The following is an 18,918-nucleotide window of genomic DNA, read 5'->3' as shown; positions in this document are numbered from 1 at the left end:
AGTCTACACAAAAACAGTCCCACACAAGGATACAATGATGCATGTAAGCCAAGACTCCACAAGAGAGGCCTTTTAAAAACAAAACTGCATTTGTCACATTCTACTGAGTTACTTCTCCACACTTGTGTATGGGCAACATGTGAATGGTAAACCAGACTGTCTGTACAAGAAGGACAGTACTAAACTACCAAAAGTAAATACATTGGTTTATTTCCAAGTTTCCCAGAAGGAATAGTTTAAAGCCAGAAAAGACAGGACTTATTCTAAAATAATTTGTTTTAACATCTCTTACCAGTATAACCAGCAATCACAGCAACATGGTGTGAGGAGCTATGTTCCTATGATATCCACTATTAGAAGGGCAAATGTCCCAAGGTAAACACAGGTTTTGGGTCATTCACACAGAATCCTCTTATTACCCTGATCCCATACTCTTTCATTACCTGCTCATCCTTAATCCCTGACTGCTCTTTGTCTGTCACCTTGTTTTGGGAGGGAGACAAGGATGTCATAAGCCCCTTGAGAAGTGCTATGCATGTGATGATTCACAGAAGCAAATTGATTGGGCAGATCACTGCAGTGAGTCCTGGAGAAGATCTGAATCAATTTCAAATCTACAGCTGGACCCAAAGCCAGTTCAAACAGTTCTGTGTTCTCAAACCAGCATTGAAACAGACTGATTCCATCTTATTGGAAGATCTCTTTGGTACCCAAAAGTTTCCTTCACTATGAGTTCAAATTAAATACTCAGCTACAAGTTATGTGCCCCAGCTGGAACAAGATGTGCTTCTATACAGACTAGGATTGCTCAAAACAGGGTATTTCAACTGTCTAAAGAAGCTTGAGCTACACAGTGCTCTGAGAGGTTGCTGGCAGAATCTTTGATTTTTGATCTTCTGTGATGGAGAAGTGTGTTACCGCATCACCAATACCCTCCAAACACTCATCAGAACTCCCCAGCTTAAGCTTCCCCTCTTTAGTATCATGGACCTACCTGTCTGCCAATTAATGTGCACTTACTGTATATACAGACACACACACACACACACACACACACACACACACATATATATATATATATATATATATATATATATATATATATATGCTTTATTAGGAGAGCAAAAAGCTTTGGTGTTAGCACTTGCAGACCTAATCCTTCCCATCTCCTCCACCACAGCCCTGTCCATTTGGTGTTCAATAGTATATTGCTGGCATCTTTGTCTGTTGCAATGCAGTACAGTGCTGCAGTTCATTTCCATTTCCTCCTTTCCATGGCTAGACTTAGAAGTTGGGAAAAGCTACAACACTGCACTGAAAAATAAGAGTGGTACCTACCATTCAGGAGAGGAACAGGAGGTAGGCATTGAAACTTTTTTCCTAGCTGAATCCCTCATTTGTGTATTTGCACCTGTTAGGTGACCCTCTCTGTATTTCAGTGTTTTTGTTTCTACCATTAATCAGTTCAGCATTAAGGAGCTGATCAAGAAACAAAACTGAATCATAGCAACCTCATCCACTGTTGAATCCACTAAAATTTAAAATCAACTAAAATTTAACTGAAAAACAAGATAATCATGAACAATGATTTCCCTTGACCACATAGGCCTGACTACAAGAGACCAGTTAATGGTCCCTGAGACCAGTTAATGGGCACACAGGCTGAAAAGAGACTTCAGGACTCACTCTCTATTTCCTAAGTCTTATATGGACTTACTATAATGTCATTCATCTTTACCTGTCTTCTCCTTGTGCCCTCCTTCCCTCTTACCCTGTTGTTCATCTCTCCGTCCATACAATCACCAGCACTGCAATCCTCACCAATTTTCTGTATTAATCCTGCAAGACAGCATTGATCTCTGTGGAGGTTTCAAAGCCACAGGTTGGTGTTGTTGTACCTGCTTACAACATAGATTAACATGGTCCCCATACACTTCAATGGCAATTTTTCTGTAAGTTTGAAGTCAACATGTAATTTTACCTCCATGAGCAAAATATCCTTGGAGCTCTGAGCTTGGACCTTGGGGTGCTGGATTTTCACTGCCACAGTTCTCCCATCCTGCAGCACTGCTTTGTGTACCTGGGCTAGTGATGCTGCTCCCAAGGGAGTGTCCTCAAAGCTCATAAAGAGCTCTTTTATCTGCCAAGAGAAAAGAAAGAGGCATCAGCTTGGGGTAACAAAAGCCATGTTCAGGAAAGCCCTGCCCACAGGCCAGAGAGTTCATGTGCCAAAGCTGGGCAGACTCAACCCTTTCATACTTCTTCTGTCCCCCCTCTTAGCCTTGTCATTGTTTGGCCTCTGAGTGAAGCCTGCCAAACATGCAAATGCCCTGGAGATACTCTGCTTTTGGAAACCTGTGACAGAGTCCCAGCAGCAGGTTTCATCTTGGACTTGCAGAGGCCAGGCAGTGTCTGAGAGACTTCTTCAGGCTGTCCCGAAAATGGCTTGAAGTGATTATGGTCAGCATCCTAGGTGCAGAAGCCAACAGCTGTTCCTTTGCATGTATTTCTTTTGCAGATATTGAATACCACCCACAATCACCCCTGAAACCTGACAGTGTGTATTCCTGTGCATTACAGCAGCAGCAAGCTTACTTGGTGAAAGCCAGCACATGACTGGGGAGCAGTAGTTTAGGGCTGCATTCAGGGCAGGACAAAAATGGCTGTTTCAACTGTGACAACTTGGCCTGAAAACATGTTTAATGTGGTGAACTTTGCCGCACCTTTCATAAAAGTAACCAGTGCTCTCAGCTCAGAAGAAGCACCAATCAGGGACAGCAAAGCACTTGACAAGCAGGAGAGGAAATTATTAGAAGCTCTGGCTGAAAAATTTAGGACTGGACTACAAGGAAAGTTGCCAATGAAGTAGATTTACCAGGACCAGGTCCAGGAAGCAAAATCCAAGATAGACATGGGTGAGGGCAAAGGCCCACTTCCCCTGCTAGAGACCCTCTTGGCTGCACCAGGCAGCACAGGCTCTGCAAACACTACAACCATGGTAGTGTGATTTGAGCCTAGCTGATGAGCCAGGCCCCTCCACGCAGTCAGTCAGCTCACAGGAAGGGCTAACACAGATATGTGGCTTCAGGCATAGTTCATGTAATGCCAGTTGAGGATTTTTGCTCTGTAGGTCAAGGTGAACATAAGCTCTGAGGTTTCCAGAAGTCAGCAAAGGGAACCTGTCCTACCCCTCTCGCAGGCTCAACTGATTTCAAGTGAGCAGCTGAGAAGCCTGTAATTTATGCAGTAACAAAAAAGAAAGAATGTCAGTGCATTTTTATAACCTGCTTTTTAAAAGGTAATTAAAGATGGGAGCTGCAGCAACCTAGCAATTAAATATGAATAAAGACCTTCTAAGCAAAGTCTTCATGCAAAGCCTTAAACGAATACTCTTTTTGCTGAAAAGGAAGAAAAATACTACAAGGAGCAGCCTGTTCCCTCCTGCAGCTGCCAAGGAATGAGCCCCCTCCCACACCACCCTACCCCACCCCTTCTCTCCCAGCCCCTTCCACAGAAAACTATTGCTAGCAACAAACTGGAGCATTTGCAGTAATTAGGTACCAACACAGACTCGGCTGCCTCCAGTAATTCACTAGGAAGGTTCATTTTATTTATTTAATTAATTCTCTTTGGTCCTGGCGGCAAAATCAATTAAGTAAAACAAGTGCATTAAAAACAACTAGTTATGTGGTTTTTAATTACAGCAGGTCCATAATTCAAACCTATTGACACTTGTGTCTCAAGAGAAAATGTGTTCAAGACATAGGGACTTTTACCTTTATGTGAAGTTTATGTATTCCCTGAAGAAAGGATCTGTTAAGGGTAAAGATTTAAGGTGGCCAAGAGCCTGCTGGGCTGTAAGTTCCCATAAGGAAGAAAAAAATGCGAACAGAGAACCTGCCACGTGAGGCCGAGCTGGGATTTTCTTCAACTCCCTCACTACCCTACATCCTTGAATCAGAGGGATGTACCCTTTACAAAGTGGTTACTACTCTAACTGTCATAAAGCTGTGTAACATCCCCCAAAGGTTAAAACACAGACTTGGGAGTTCACTGGCTTGAATCCAGTAAGGTACATTTATAGTAAGATCATATATAAATTGGATAAAATTCCATCTGCTCTGGATTTCAAAACCTCTTAATTGCCTACACTGTCAATCCAGCCATTTTCACGAGAACCGAATGCATGCAGGGGAGAAAAAAAGCTGCACACGTTCCCTCTGGCAGGAGTAATATATACCTCATTATCGTGTGACTAAGTTTTCTAAAGAAACATAGTTGAAAAAAGTTGTGTCTAGGAGTTATTTCGATAGAAGAGTTTCATTTAAAAACTTGCTACTTAGGACATGGAAGTCAGGTTAGCAGTCATGTCTGATAGAGCCAGCTCAGTGGCCTTCCCACAATTCCAGGGCAATTTTGTGCACGTTCACAGGCTGCAGACAAGGACAGCAAGGCAAGGGACTGCAATAGGGCCAGAGAATTGATGGATACCCCAGGAGCAGAGGGGCAGAGCATACACATGGGGAGGGAGCAGATCACAGCTGAGCCATTACACGAGCAGGTGTGAGGCTGAGATAAAACAGAAGCACAATTATGGCTGGGCTCCAGGACCCCCCACTTAGCAAATGACCCTCGTTCATTATGGAATTGTCTTTTCTCAGCTCGCTGGAGGCAGCTAATGCCTCTGCTGCAGGCTGTGTGTCCCAGACGCACAAAAGCGAGCGACATGGAAGCAGAGAAGAGGTGAGCCTGGGTCCCACACTGCCTGCTGGGGAGGGGGGTCTTTCCAAGGGAAGGTGGCTGCACCCATTTCATTCAAGGAAGGAGTTCTTGGTACAGGCTGCAGGCTCTTACTGTTCACAAGCACTCTTAAGAAAAACTGTCATTTCCAGAATGGATGATTAGCAAGTATAGGTCTGGGACAGTCTTGGAGCGCACCTGACTTCAGGAACTCTCAAGTTTTTTCCAGGCTACAGCTGGTCTCAAATGGCCTCATCAAACTCATTGTTACCATCTGTAATCCTGGCAGGAGATGAAACAGGTATAGCTTCCCGACAGGTTTAATAACAGTCTAAAAGGAACTTCAGGGCTGCTCTTTCAAAGGAACAGGACAGCCAGCTGCAGGTTTACAGCCGTACAGGCGAGCGGTGTCCCTGCACACAGTGGTTTCCCTCGCTCCTTCGGCAAGCCAGGTCCCCCTCAAGCACATGCTCCACCAGCAAATGAATGTGTGCTGTACTTCACCTGCTGGAAACACAGCCCTGACTGTTTAATTCTGAGGAATGAAGCTCATTTAATTTTAAACATGCAAAATATGCATAATTGTTGGTATTAGTATTCACACCTCAAGGAACTGGTATAAAAGCTCCAACAGGATCTATCTACTTCGACACTTACTAGTATGTATTTGTGCTGAGGTTGCACCTAGAGACCACATAAAGCCCAGAGTGCCATGGTATGAGATGCACAGCTACCATGGGCCCTGCAAAACTCATGCTTTCCAAGAATTCCCAGATGTCAGCTACAGGCTTCCTCACATGCTGAAGTGCTTTCCCAAAGCACAGCTGCTCTTCCCAAGGTCTGCAGCATACACCACCTGATGCCACAACACTGGGCACCAGGATGCCTCAGTATTTTTTGCAAATCCTGTCCTTAAACACTGAGGAAGATACTGGAAATCAATTGGATTTAAGCTTCCAAATCCTGAGTCCTTTCTGAAAGTATTACCTTACATGACCTGCCTAGCATGTTCTGAGAAGTCTTTGACAGAGCTGGGATTTAACCCAGATATCCCAAGTTCCAGCCTGATATCTTAATCTCTAAACCATAGCAGTTAAATGTGTATGTCTTGTTAGCTAATTTCTTTTGAAATATATTGCCTCTTAATCCCAACCTTCTTATATCCATGTTTTGCAGCAAATGATGGAGTATTACTGCCTGGTTTCAACTGGCCCACTTCACAGAGAGGTATGTTCTCTTCTCTCTCCAGAAAGGCTGCTAACACAGTGGTCTGGAGCAGGAGCCTAAGTCATGGAGCCCTTTCCCAGCCCAACATTATGGAACATCATTCTACATGAGATGTGGTGGCTCTGCTCTGCCACTGTGATGAATGTTGGCCATGTGTCAGTAGTTTGGTCAAGATAAATTTAGGAAGCAGTGAGATGCAGGATCACTAACATCAGAAGGCAGCAGGACTTTTGGAATTCAGTTTATCAACACTAGCACGCTATTGCTCTCAAATTAAATGCCCTTCCTGGTTTAAGGAACATGAACCTCATCCTAGACTGGTCATCTTTTCAACAAGATACACATAATGGCTCATGTTGCCAAGGTCTCACAGATCCTTGCAAGTCCACAAGACCAGAGCTCTAAGTGTGAAAAAAATGTTACTTTTTCATCAAGCAATATACTTCCCAGACAGCGAGGGTTTTTTCCATCGTCCCAGCTGTTCTATCCCCTCTACGAAAACAAAATGTCACAGTGCTGCTCTGAGAATTATTAAGACAGCAAAAACTGAAAGATTAGATTTATCGCAGTAGACAGTGGATTATGAAGAATAATTCATCAAACATCAGAACAAAAAGCCCACAATTTATAGGCGGCTTTGTTGAGTCAGTGAAATCTGATTGGACTTCTCCCCACCTAATGAATGCCAAACTTAATTGATGGTTCCTAAATTCATCTGTCAAGAACATGTATTTATTAATTCAGTATTTTTAATAATATTGTAGATGTATACAGAGCAGTGGTTTTGTTTTCAATGGATTCGCTGATGTTCATATTACATCTACACACACGTGCGCATATATTGATAGGTATATGCTGCACCCAAATGAATGCAGGTAAAGGTATCTGTGTGTTTCATGCACTGAAACAATGACCTATGGCTTATTACAGAAAATGCCTGCATCTTTCAGTGCACAGGATGGAAAAGTAAGGTGGTTCTTTTCAAGGGGAGATATGCAATAAGGTGCCTGCCTAGAATTTGGAAGAGCTGAGGTCTAGCATTGTTTCTCCTTGATACTCCATGTGACGCTGGGCCACACCATGTCGCAGCACTCATGCTTCAATGAACAGAATTAGGACTGTCAACACAGCTAGAAACCTGCCCTTGTCTAATTTACAAGGACCAAATTTTTAGCTTTGCTTTTAAAAACCTATCTGTATGATACATATACAACAGTTATTACATACAGCCACAAACATGTCACTTCACGTGCCAATGGTACACATTTGTTCCTGGCATGCCAATCACTGCTAACTTTGTTAATCACTGCTAATGTTTCACAACAACAGCACAAAAATCAGGGCTGTTGATCAACCATCAGAATTTCTTCCAGAAAAAGGGCTGTGACTCAGGTCGGATGTGAAGTTCACTTTTTCCTGCTATTTCTACCCTGTACCACTTTGGACCTCTGAAGCCCACTACCTCCTAAAACCCTGTGAATCTTCTCTGGGATCCTACCAACAGTATTTCTCAGTTACAAAGGCATCAGTGTTACAGAAAATGAACTCTGCTAAAGGAAGAGTCCTTGATTCCCCTCAGTCAGAGGCCAACATTCACTCACTCATTCATTGTCTGATACCTATGATCCTGGCTACTTCAAGCAGTGGAAAAGCCTACCTGAAGCCACTCTTGTACTCATCACATCCACCCATTGAGCTGTGCAGCAATAGTATCAGCCTACTTGACTTGCTATAGTACCTTTACAGAGCTATACCTTGAGGAAAGGCACCTTTTATTCCATCCCTGATGACTCCTGCATAATAGTCTGTGCTCAGGCACGCTCATGGTAGCTTCATTTATTTTCCTGAGTAAGTGAGATCTTTAAGACAAGGCAGAACTGTCTGAGACTATCACTCATCCCAGATCGAAACCTGGTTCTCAGTGGTGACAGCTACAACAGGCAGTAAGAGCAATGAGCAGACAGAGCAGATGTATGTCTTCTGAGACCCTGTGTGTGAGGTGGACCTCATCTCCCATCTCTCTAAAAGGTGAGCCACTTATCCATGGCTCCCACAAATAAACCACATTCAGCCTAACAAAAGCAAGGATTGTGAAGGCCAGACTGGAACATAACTGGCTCAGGAAAATCACCCTGACTGGCACAAGGAGATAAATGTTTTTCACCAATTAAGCTACTGGATGTCCTACTACCTTCCAGAGACACAGGATGCTAAAATTAACAGATTAGCTCAGCACCCAGAGATGCTTTCAACAGCTTGGAGTTCTACAGGTTTTCCAATAGCATTTCACCACAGCCTCTTCCATGTTTAGTTTCATTTGGCTGTTCTTTGTCCAGGTACTGACAAAGCACTCTGAAAGCAGAGAAACTGCACAAGATACTTTCGATGTAAGGCAGATATCAAGCTAAACTATAAGAAAGCAGAGTCCAGCCATCATCTGCAGGGCAAGCACAACATCTTTGGTAGCACAAACATATAGATGAAACCAGAGAAAGGAAAGAGCAAAGCTGGGATGTCTCCAAATAAGTTTCTAATCCATCTATGTGTGTGTGTGTGTGTGAACATTATTCCTGGTCAAAGTACTACATCCAGGTAGCTTTCCCTCACATTTATAATCTCATACACAGAATTACATTCCAGTAAATTTTATTTCTCAAAAATGTCCATTACCAAGGGAAAGGTTTTGCTGTTGAAAGCTACAGCATAATTTTAAGCTGCAAATCCAGTTCACTTCCCTGTGGAAAAGATGGAAGGTGGAAGAAGCTTGCATGACTGAATCAAGTACTTCCTCAGAATCCCCAAGTGATAACAAAGGGATTAACAGTCCCTCTAAAACTGGCATGGACATTGAGAAAATGCTTATTTTCTGTCCCCAGATGCAGATGATCTGTGACCTGTTCAGCATCCCACTTTTCCATCTCAAAATAACATCTTGTGCAGCTAGTCATCTTCCTGATACCCGAAACCATTTCTGCAGCCCAGCCTGTCTGTGACTGGCTTCAAACAGCAGCCAATGCTTCCTCATCCCTATGGTCAACAAAAAGTCCACCAACAACTAGGCTTGTGTGGAAAGCAAAGACGTAAAACTGCTGTCTATATGCACAGTAAACACTGCCACTGTGCAATCTATTTTGCATGACATAAGTATCTTATAGCCTATGCAAAATGCACAGACCAAAGCAAAATAAAGCCAAGGTGTGTATATACATATATAATCCCGTTTGCTTTCCATTCCATCATGCTGAAAAAAAATAGTGACTTGTGAGCTACTTATTCACTCCAACAGTGCAGGCCATGGGCAGATGCTTCCCTGCTCTTCCCTTGCACATACAAATGCCCTGTTTAATTTGCTCTTTTATCTTTCTCCCAGTTGAGCAATGCTCATTAAATGCACTCTTTTCTCTCTTTTTGGGGAAATACTACTTCCTCTGCATCTCTCCTGTCTGTGAGGATGGAGCCACACTGGTCAGTTGTTCAGACAAACTGAAATCACAGTCCTTCAAGAGCACACAATGACACCCCTCCCAGCAATCTTTTGTATTTTAATTGAAAGCATTATTTCTCTTTCCTCCCCCCTGCTAACAAAGGAGGGTTTCATTTATTACACCAGTGCACAGTGGAAGCACAGCAGAAGACAACTCTGCTCAAAGGGATTCTTATTCCATGTCTGATGTAGAGCAGTAGTGGTCCCTTTATATTAAGATTTTCAAGGCTTTCTGTGTTCTTTGCAGCTCTTCAGCTCCCAAGCAATAGAGCTGAAAGTGCTAACATAGCAGGAATACCCCAGTAGCTCCTAAGGAAGGGAAAAGTCTCCTCAGCCTTCTGCTCCTTTAATTGCTCTCTTAGTATTTCTGAGCAGCTGGCTTATCCTTTTCCAGCTTTCTGGAGATGTTACACAAAGCTCTGCTCACAACCTCTACCCCCACCACTGCATCTGGATAATAGCTCACAAAAAATTCCCACTTCCTTTCTGCTGACTTGTAGTTCTGGCTCTGTACTCTACATCAGCCTGCTTCTAGCCAAACTACAATTTCAGCCTGTTTCTCAGTCATCTTCTTTCAGTCATATCTCTGTTCACATTCAACAAAGCTAAAGCACAGTTCCTAATCTTCTCAGTCAAGCCATGCCTTCTATCTCATTTCTCATCACAACAGAGAATGTCACTAACTTTCTGTCGAGCATGCCTGCAGCCTTGACCTTTTCATTAACATTGACCTCATTTTGATGCCTGCATCTAGACATCAAGTGCTAATGCTCACAAATGACAGGTGAAAACAAGCCAATTGTCCCCCATCCTCTCCAAGTTCCAATTTCTCTTGAGCTACACATGTAGTAAGATATGTGGAGGTCCCCGACACACAGAACCCCTTGGCTGAATTCCTGAAGACATATTCCCAAATGACATATTGTGGGGTTTCACCCCCGGATTGGGGTGACCCCGAAAGATGGAAAAGTCCCTCTTCCAACCCGTGCCTTCGAAGAAAGACTCCAGTAGTCTTCTGTTGTCTGTTCTCAAGGTAGTTTATTGTTGGTTATCTAAAAGATTCTTCTCCTGAACTGCTGTGGCCCGTTCAGCAGCTCAGACAAAGGCACACTGCCCTCCCAGGGGGCTGGTGCCATCTTTTATATCATACATTACGTACTACATGTTTATACCTTTCCCCCAATACCTACTATCTATATTGAATAGTGACTTTCTACTCTAGACCAATCTGTGAGTGCCAACATCACCAAAGACATGGAGGTTAGGAAGGAGAAAGAAAGAGGACAGGGCACACCCAAATCCCTCCATCTTAGAACTCTTGACCCCCATGTACAAAACTTGGACCCCTGCGTACAAGGCTTAAAACCCCCCTGTACAGCACTCAAAAATCCTTCCTTTCACTTTGTGATTACTTCTACTATGCTATCTAAACTTGTGTGTGTGGCTTGTAATTCTTCATACAGAGTTAGTAACTTGCTCCATGGGCTAAGATCAAAACCCCATGTGTGTCTTTGGCTGCATGCCAGGGTCTCAGAGCCCCCTGCCAGCGGCTCTGGCCATCCAGGACACCCAGAGGGATGTCCTGGGTTCCCACAACATATCACCCATACAGCTGCCAGCATCCTGGTGCAAAGACAGAACATTTGTAAAGAATCATCAAATCACAGAACAGCTCTGGTTGGAAGGGACCTCAAAAGACAGCCTGGTTTAACTTTTCCTGGAAAAGGAAGCCTTGATAAGGTCTCTTACCACATCCCTGGGAAGTTGCTGCCATGACTGGTGGATCTCAATGTAAAAAATTTCTTACCTGTACCAAGATAGAGCCTCACTCGAAATGCCACAGAGATGGGGCCAGTTGCCACATAAGCAAGAAGGTTAGATTTAAGAAAACACCCAGAAGCAAATGAACTTCCAAGACCATTTTGACTCCAGATATAAACACATTCCTGCCATGCACTGGTTGAAACCTGTGTAGGAAAGGATCAAAGAGCCACAATAAACAAGCTCCATGTTAGTCACAGGGGCAGGGGGAGGCTCAGAGAGGACTGCAGAGATGCCCCAAGGGCCCTGTCAGCAGTAAGCCTGCACAACAGCAGCACTCCTGTGAGAAATAACCAGCTGCCAGAGCCTGAGGATATATGGGACACACATCACCTGTGCCTCATCTTAAATGCCTCTGATTCAGCTTTGAGAGCCTGGGGGCTTCAAGATGTATATAAGACAAAGCAGGGGGGCTGGGGGGGAGTGTGTATGGGCAGTTCTATGTGACTATACAGAGTGTGATGAGGGGATGTTTGGAAGAGGTCGGGTACAAGGATTTGGTCAGGAAGTGAAGCTGTGCCAGGGCTTGAGCACAGAGTTAAAAAGGAAGCATGGAGAAAGGCATTTGTGTACACAGCTTGTATGAGGAATGGTAGGCAAAATCCATCCACAGAGAGGCAAATGAAGAATAGGATCAGGACGGTGTTGGTGTGTGTGCAGAGGCAGGGTGTGCAGGAGGAGTGGAGGGTTCCTGCAGTGTGTGTGCAGACATGATTTCTCTGTTCCAGTACCTCACCACCACCACAGAAAAGAATGTTTTCCTAATATCTAATCTAAACCTACTGTCTTTCAGTTGGAAGTCATTCCCCCTGGTCCTATCACTACCACACTCTTGTAAAAGTCCCTCTCCAGCTCTTGTACGTCCCGTTTAGGTGCTGGAAGGTGCTGTGATATCTCCTCCTCCAGTCCTCCTCCCAGCTGAACAACCTCAACTCTCTCATCCTGTGTTCACAGGAGAGGTGTTCCAGCCCTCTGATGATCTTGGGACAAAGGGCAGGCATGACAGAAGCAGCATTGGACAACCCAGCAGCCTGTCACCAGGGTGGACAGAGGCACAATACAATGATGACATGCAGAGGGCAAAGCCCAGTCCCAGACAGATTCTGCCCAGTTACATCTTTTCTGTGGCTTTGGTTAGAATTATACAGATACAAGCAAGCCTGAAGTCTTACTGAAGTACAACATTGCCCCAGATTAATAGAACAGGGAAGCAGAAGTAGGGATCTGAGGTGGACCTCGAAGTACATGCAGTCTGACAGATGTGGGCAGCCATGCCTGAACTGAACTGGTATGAAGAAAGGGATACAATAAGGTCACTATTTTAGAAGAATTATACTTAAAAGGTGGTAAAGCTCTGCTGAAGATGTAAAGCTCATAAGCCAGTTACTGGTGTTAACTGTGCCTTGATGGGTATTGAAACACCAGCACACATGGCAGACAAGTCAATATGAAAGACACAGCTATCCAGCAGTCCACACCAGAGACCAAGGTGCAGGGACCACACAGAAGCTGAGGTAAAATAACTTAGAAAGAGGTCTGGATGAGGCCCTGGAGTTTGTATCCTTTGCAGCCAGCTCTCAGGAAAAAAGAAAGCACAGAGATCAATAAAAGTCCCTCAAGAGAGACAACTACACGACAAATTAAATCCACAACTGACTTCACCAATAGTGTCACTGGCACCATGCATTAGATCATCCCTAATGACCAGTCATACAAACCATGAAGCCCTGAGCTCTCTGCACTGATGCAAAGAGAAAAGTCCTATGCTAAACCAGCCACATCCTGTCCTGTTTCCTTCTTGTCAATCTCTCCTCAGAATATCAACTTTTCCTTTCTTCTCCTGACCATATTTCCCCTACTCTTCACATGTCTGCTCTGATCTGTCTGCCCCTTCTACAGTTCACTTATTATCTGTCTTTCTCCTCTTCCTCCTATGTTTTTTTTTCCTTGTCCCCAGATATTAGTGCAGGGCTGCCAAATCCCTGCTTCAAGGGTGTACCCAGCTGATTTTCTTTCCTTAAAGCAGTGTCTGCTCTCATGTAAATTACCCTCCAAACCCAGCCTGTGAAACAAGCTTGTTCGCTAAACTCTATGAATAGGAAAGTAGGCACAGCTGGCCTATTCATAATCAACATAAAAAATAGATTAGCACTTTACAGATTAAACACTATTGTTTCAACAGTTAACATAAATCAACTACACTTACAGGCCTAGCACTGCTGCTGCCACTGCAGGGTGACAAGTACTGCAAAGGAAAGGGCTGACAGTCCATGGTGCAGTAGGAAACAGCTTGAATGTAAGTTCTCCTCTGGCATCCCCAGTGTGTACTGCTAGAGGTTGTTACCAGGACAAAAGTGGGCTATGAAAACAAAGCTGGGGAGTAATTTTGATTAATTCACATGCATTTCCAAGTAATCTAGCAACCCACTATTCTAAAGCCAGAATCCAACTGCCTTTCTTCCTTCCCTCAGGCTGATGGAGCAAAAAAGTCATCTTCTGGAATAGGACTGGGACAGGAAGCCTCTAAATACTAACTGGTATGTAGCTCTGTTTCCTATATTCAAAATATTTGGGCTTCTGTGGATGAAGATAAACAGTTTGGTGGATTCCATCTATTGTAACCATCTCAAAAAGCACCTCATTAGAACTTAGGATTCGCCTCATCAAAGAGGGGCCAAGTACTGAGATCCACTTTAGACATGTCTTGTGGAGAGCAAGGCCAGGAGAGAATATCCCAGAGTGGTCAGGCTGCACTTTCTTCCTCATCAGGTACAAGATACTATGTCACTGGAGACACTCAGTCCAACACATTGTGATCAGTGTGCTGTGGTTGTGTAGTCATTAGAGAGATAAGGCCCACAGAACCAGTCTGCTCCATAATTTTCCATTCCTTCCTGCTCACTCACTGAGAACCACCCACTGTCTCAAATGTTTATTTTGGAGCAGCCAATCTGTAATTCCTGAGCTGGCTTTAATGACTGCAAGGGAACCGCAAAGGCCTTGGCCACGATATCCCATTAAGAACCAGCCTCACACCTCTTTCCAACAAAAAGGAAAAAAAAATAAAAGAGGGAGAGATTAGGTTATGGTCCAAAGGACAAAAGATGGACCAGAAGGGAGGCATTGGCTTATAGGTTTTCTTGGCAGCCAGGGCAAAGACATTAGCAGTTTACAAAGGGCAAGGCAGGAAAAGTTATATGGAGAGACTTCTTTACTATAACCCCTCTCAACAAGCCCTGGTAATTTTGATTGCTCTAGCCTCCTTCTAGCCTGTCTTGATAAATGGGAATAGCAGTTAATAGACCTGAACCAATCAGCTACATCCAATAAGGTGCTTGAGAAAATTAGCTTTGTTCTCCATGCACAACTGATACCACCTCAGTTTCATTCATTATCCAAAATGAGCTAGCGAATGTAAATTTTCTACTAATAATCTGAAATTTGGAAGGATTGGTGCTGAAGAGCCTTTTCCAAGAACTTGCCAATTAGAGATGCAGTGGTTACGTGAGCTTTGTAAGGGAGAAACTTGTAGGTTTGCTTCAGCTGAGCTCTCCTGGCACAAGCAATAGGTCACGTGAATTTACTTCTTCAGTTGTCACAGACAGCTTCAGAGGTTTGGCTCTGAACTACACATCCTGTAAAACTAAATACTGCAAAGCTTACAGAAAATAAGTGCAAAATGTGCCTAATGTTCACATACATAACATGACAAAACTTCCTCAGGCTGGTCTGCCTATAAGGAACAAACACACTTTGCTGACTAATGGTGTAAAGAATGTTCAGACATCTTAGATCCCAACTTTTGCCTCAATTCTCAAAACATAAAAGCATGTTGAGTGTGTGACTTATCATAACGAGAATTTCCAATGCTACTAGCAGTATTTTCACAGGGAAGACAACCTGCAAGCAGAGTTGAAGTGTTTTTTATGGCTCAGCATCCTTACATAGAATCAAGAGCTGCCTGTCAGACAGATTCCAGAAGTGCCATAAAACAAAACTTTTTAGATCACTGTACATCTTATAAATTCATAAAAATTCTATGTGACTAATCTGTGTGTTAGAAAAATACAGATATGTCAAGGTCAAGCCCTGTAACTCCTTATTTCATTTTATGACATTTGTTTCATCTACAAATAACCTATTGCCAAAAGTTGCCTGACTCACTGCATCATGTTTTCATGTTTTTGATGGGTCAAGAGCCAAGTAACTATGCAGATGTAAAATTCTGAAAGAAATTAGGAGATAATAACTAGGCAGCATCAAGTAGGATATTAAAAGATCAGTGGGCAGGCAGATGATGGGATTCTTCACTCCCTCAGAGAAAAATCAGGCATAGTAAACCCAGCCTGCGTCAAGATCAGAGCATCAAGAATATTTCAGGGGGTATCAGCAGTGGGCTTTGAAACAGAAGCCAGTCCCTCAACATAGCACCTCAATGTTTCTGCCCCTACACAGATCCTGCTGTGTCAGAAATGCCTGGAGATTGCTGAGCAAAGGAAATACACAATTGAAAAAAGAAAGTCTCCATATGCAAGAATAAGGACTATTAATCCCAGTTACAGACTGCAATTTCCAGCAATTGTTTGAAATTGGAAGGGTTACGCACATGCTGAAAAGTGTTTTCTGTCAATGGCTTGAGCATTGCTGTGCAGCAGATGCACCACCTCTGCAGGATGTGGACACTGAATACAGCCTGACACAGCTGCCATGTGTACTGTCAGCCAAGCAACACTTAGGTATAATCAAAACTCCAAGAAAACTGTACTGAACACAGCTTACCGCCTGCACAGGCACTGAGCCAACAAATTCCATGCAGGTATGTCATACACTAACCCCCAGGCACCTAAAGAATTTGTAAATTGAAGGCAAAATTGTCACTAAGCATCCAGTTCAGAACTATTTTTACCAGGCCATTCCCCTTTGCACTTCCTATCTGAAGCTTTTCTCTTCCTTACAGAAAGTCCTCCAACGTAGATTTTCTGATCCTTCAGAAAATCTACTGTCCAACTTCCTATATTGGAAATCTTACTAATTTGAAAGAAGTCAAAAGAGGTTATCCTCTAATCTATACTCAAAATCTTTCCTCTCTTACACTATGGGGTCTAGAGTACCCAGGAGGAGGCCACCATGAGCAGGACCTAGCCAAATTCTCCCAGGAGCTCTGAGTGGAGAAAAAACCCATGGAAAGAGGCAGTAACCTCTTCAAAAGCTCCCCTGGCAGTAAGGACAGCAGGCTGTCCTTGGCACGATGGTAAGGGTCAGTAATGCTGGAGCTTGCATACAGAGGGAGCAGGGACACAAGAAACAAAGCAAGGTTCACTACCTGAGCCGCATAAAGCTCTGTTTGCTTTCCCCAGCTGCCCTTGGAGCAGCAGTTCTGGACAGCTGCTGCCCACACAAGGGCTCGGTGTAGAGGCAGCCACACTGGGATCTGCCAGTGACTGGGGCCTCTTACCAGAGACAAGGCAGGGCAAGCACAGCAGAGGCTGCAGCAGCAGCGGGACTTGCACAGGCAGCCACTTGTGCCTTTCAGTTGAGTAATGCAGGACCATTTGTTCTGGGTGACATTAATGCTATTCGCCATCCATCTCAGACTCTTTAAATTACCTTTTTATGGCCAAAATCCTTTTCATAATAGATAAAAATCTCTTTTTTATATCCCAAGTTATTGAAAGAAATGTGAAGGTTTTTTATTTGTCATTACAGTTTTAATAAAAATGTGGTTTTTATTGACGTCTGCTTGGAAGCCCTGCTGGGTGTACTGCAGGAGACTCAGAGTGGTGGCAGAAGGGCCATATCTTCCCACCCCACTTTCCAGCCCCTAACACTGTCAGAGTAATGGCCACCACAGCTCAGCTTCCACTTTGGTGGGTATTGGAGAGTAAAGCAGAATGAGGAGATTTCCTGTGACCAGCAACACCCAGAGCAGGCGAAGAGGCTCTTGCTGACCTAGATCTGGTTGCCCAGAGTCTGTTAGCGATGTAATGCACAGTGATGGACTTCACAAACCATCACTGCAGACCATGCATGGCACAGCATTGCTGGAGATGGTGTTTTAGGACAGAACCAGGTTCACAAGCTACAGAAGACCTGGGTGTTCAGCAAAGCCATTCTGTGTCAGTCCACAGCCCCAAGCAACCCCGAGAGGGACTGTGCACTGTGGCATACATCAGTGCTTGTGGGCAGAGCACTCAACCACAAGGCTGTGCAACACTTCAGGAAGCAGGCACACATCCTGGCATCCTGGAAGAGTTAGACAACACTGCCCACCCAGGAAAAGGCTTTCTGGAGCCATAATAGAACGTGCAGCAACCTTCATTATGACATGAAGACCTTGTGATCTAGAACAGTAAATGAAACTTCTCTAGGGCGCCATATGGATCCAGCTACAGAAAGTGGCTCATTTTACCTTGGGAATAACTTGGATGCTGTACTTGGACATGCAGTGTAATACCCAAGAGCCTATTGAAGGCCTAGCTCCTCTCCCACAGGGCTGAGCATTACTTGAATCATTCTGCAAATCAGAAATAAGCATATGTCTTGCCAGAGCTTAAAATACTCATCAACAATTCCAGAAGAATCAGGGAATCAAGTCCATCCTTCTCCCTGTCACTGGCACAGCAAAGGCTGCCATACTATACCAAGAACTCATATAGAAAGATGAATAAAAATAGGGTTTTTTATTTGTGCTATTTCTCATACTCTCAGAGCAGTAAGAGGACAGGGAAATCTCTTGCACTGGGGATTAGCACCTTGCTATGGTCTCATTCTCTGTCTTTCCTGTGGCAGCACAGATGGGCATACAATTTCTGTCCCTCTCTGTCAAATGCCCATGTGGCACCACTGCAGATCACTGCAGTGACCACATTCCCAGGTGTATATGGGTACATTTCAAAAAAAGATTAATAATATTTCATGTACCCAACCCAAAAAAAACACTTTGAGAACTTTGGGAGTGCCCTAGTTCCAATCAGGACTAGGTTAGTTTTTTACAATAGCCGGGAGGGGTGTGGCTAGGACCCTAAAGTTACTTGATACCACCTCATGCCATTGCCAGTGGCAGGAGAAAGGGACCCTCTCTTCCAAGGAGAAGGGGTTCCTTCCAATCGAGTTAAAGTGGTGGACCGAACAGTCAGGTTTTGTTTATTGTCAGGGGCTTTTCACATAAATTGCTTCTTTGTCTTATAACTTTCATTATTAATATTGTTGCTGTTATTGTTTGTTTTCTTATCTCATTGCTTTTTCCAGTAAATTGTTCTTATCTTAACCCGTGATCTTTTGATAACATTTGAGACTGCTCAGCTTCAACCATTTCTACTCCTCTGCAACAGTTTCAGCAACTGTTAGATGTGAAGGTAAGTCAAAAGACAAGGAGAGACACTCATTCCCTTGGCTAGTCACATGCCTTACAGCAGCCCATCACCCCCTAAGCAATGACAGCCTGGACACAGCACCTGGGCAGCCGCATTACACAAGCACCCCATCAACATGGGAAAGACCCTGCTTGGGACCAGACCACCCTCAGATGGGGGAGGTGCAAACTTCATCCTTGCCCTAATCCCCAACCAAACAACCTCACACCAGAGACAGGAGCAATGACTAGAGAACCTGCCCAACAGGAACCTGACAGAAAGGAGCAGGAACTG

The 18,918-nt window shown here is 43.9% G+C and overlaps 1 protein-coding gene across 4 annotated transcripts in view; it reads right to left on the bottom strand.

Annotated features, from left to right (window-relative positions):
* The window catches only part of ADCK1 (aarF domain containing kinase 1), a 71,596-nt gene that overhangs the window by 20,065 nt on the left and 32,613 nt on the right, over window positions 1–18,918 (bottom strand). For all 4 annotated transcript variants that reach the window (XM_038136836.1, XM_038136833.1, XM_038136835.1 and 1 more), the window contains one exon: window positions 1,982–2,140. In XM_038136836.1, coding sequence (XP_037992764.1) covers window positions 1,982–2,140 — 159 coding nt within the window. The remainder of the gene's footprint in view (window positions 1–1,981; window positions 2,141–18,918) is intronic.

This window comes from Motacilla alba, chromosome 5, assembly GCF_015832195.1.
Source record: "Motacilla alba alba isolate MOTALB_02 chromosome 5, Motacilla_alba_V1.0_pri, whole genome shotgun sequence".
In the NCBI taxonomy this organism is placed as follows: Eukaryota; Metazoa; Chordata; class Aves; order Passeriformes; family Motacillidae; genus Motacilla; species Motacilla alba.
This window is presented reverse-complemented; position numbering and strand designations above follow the sequence as displayed.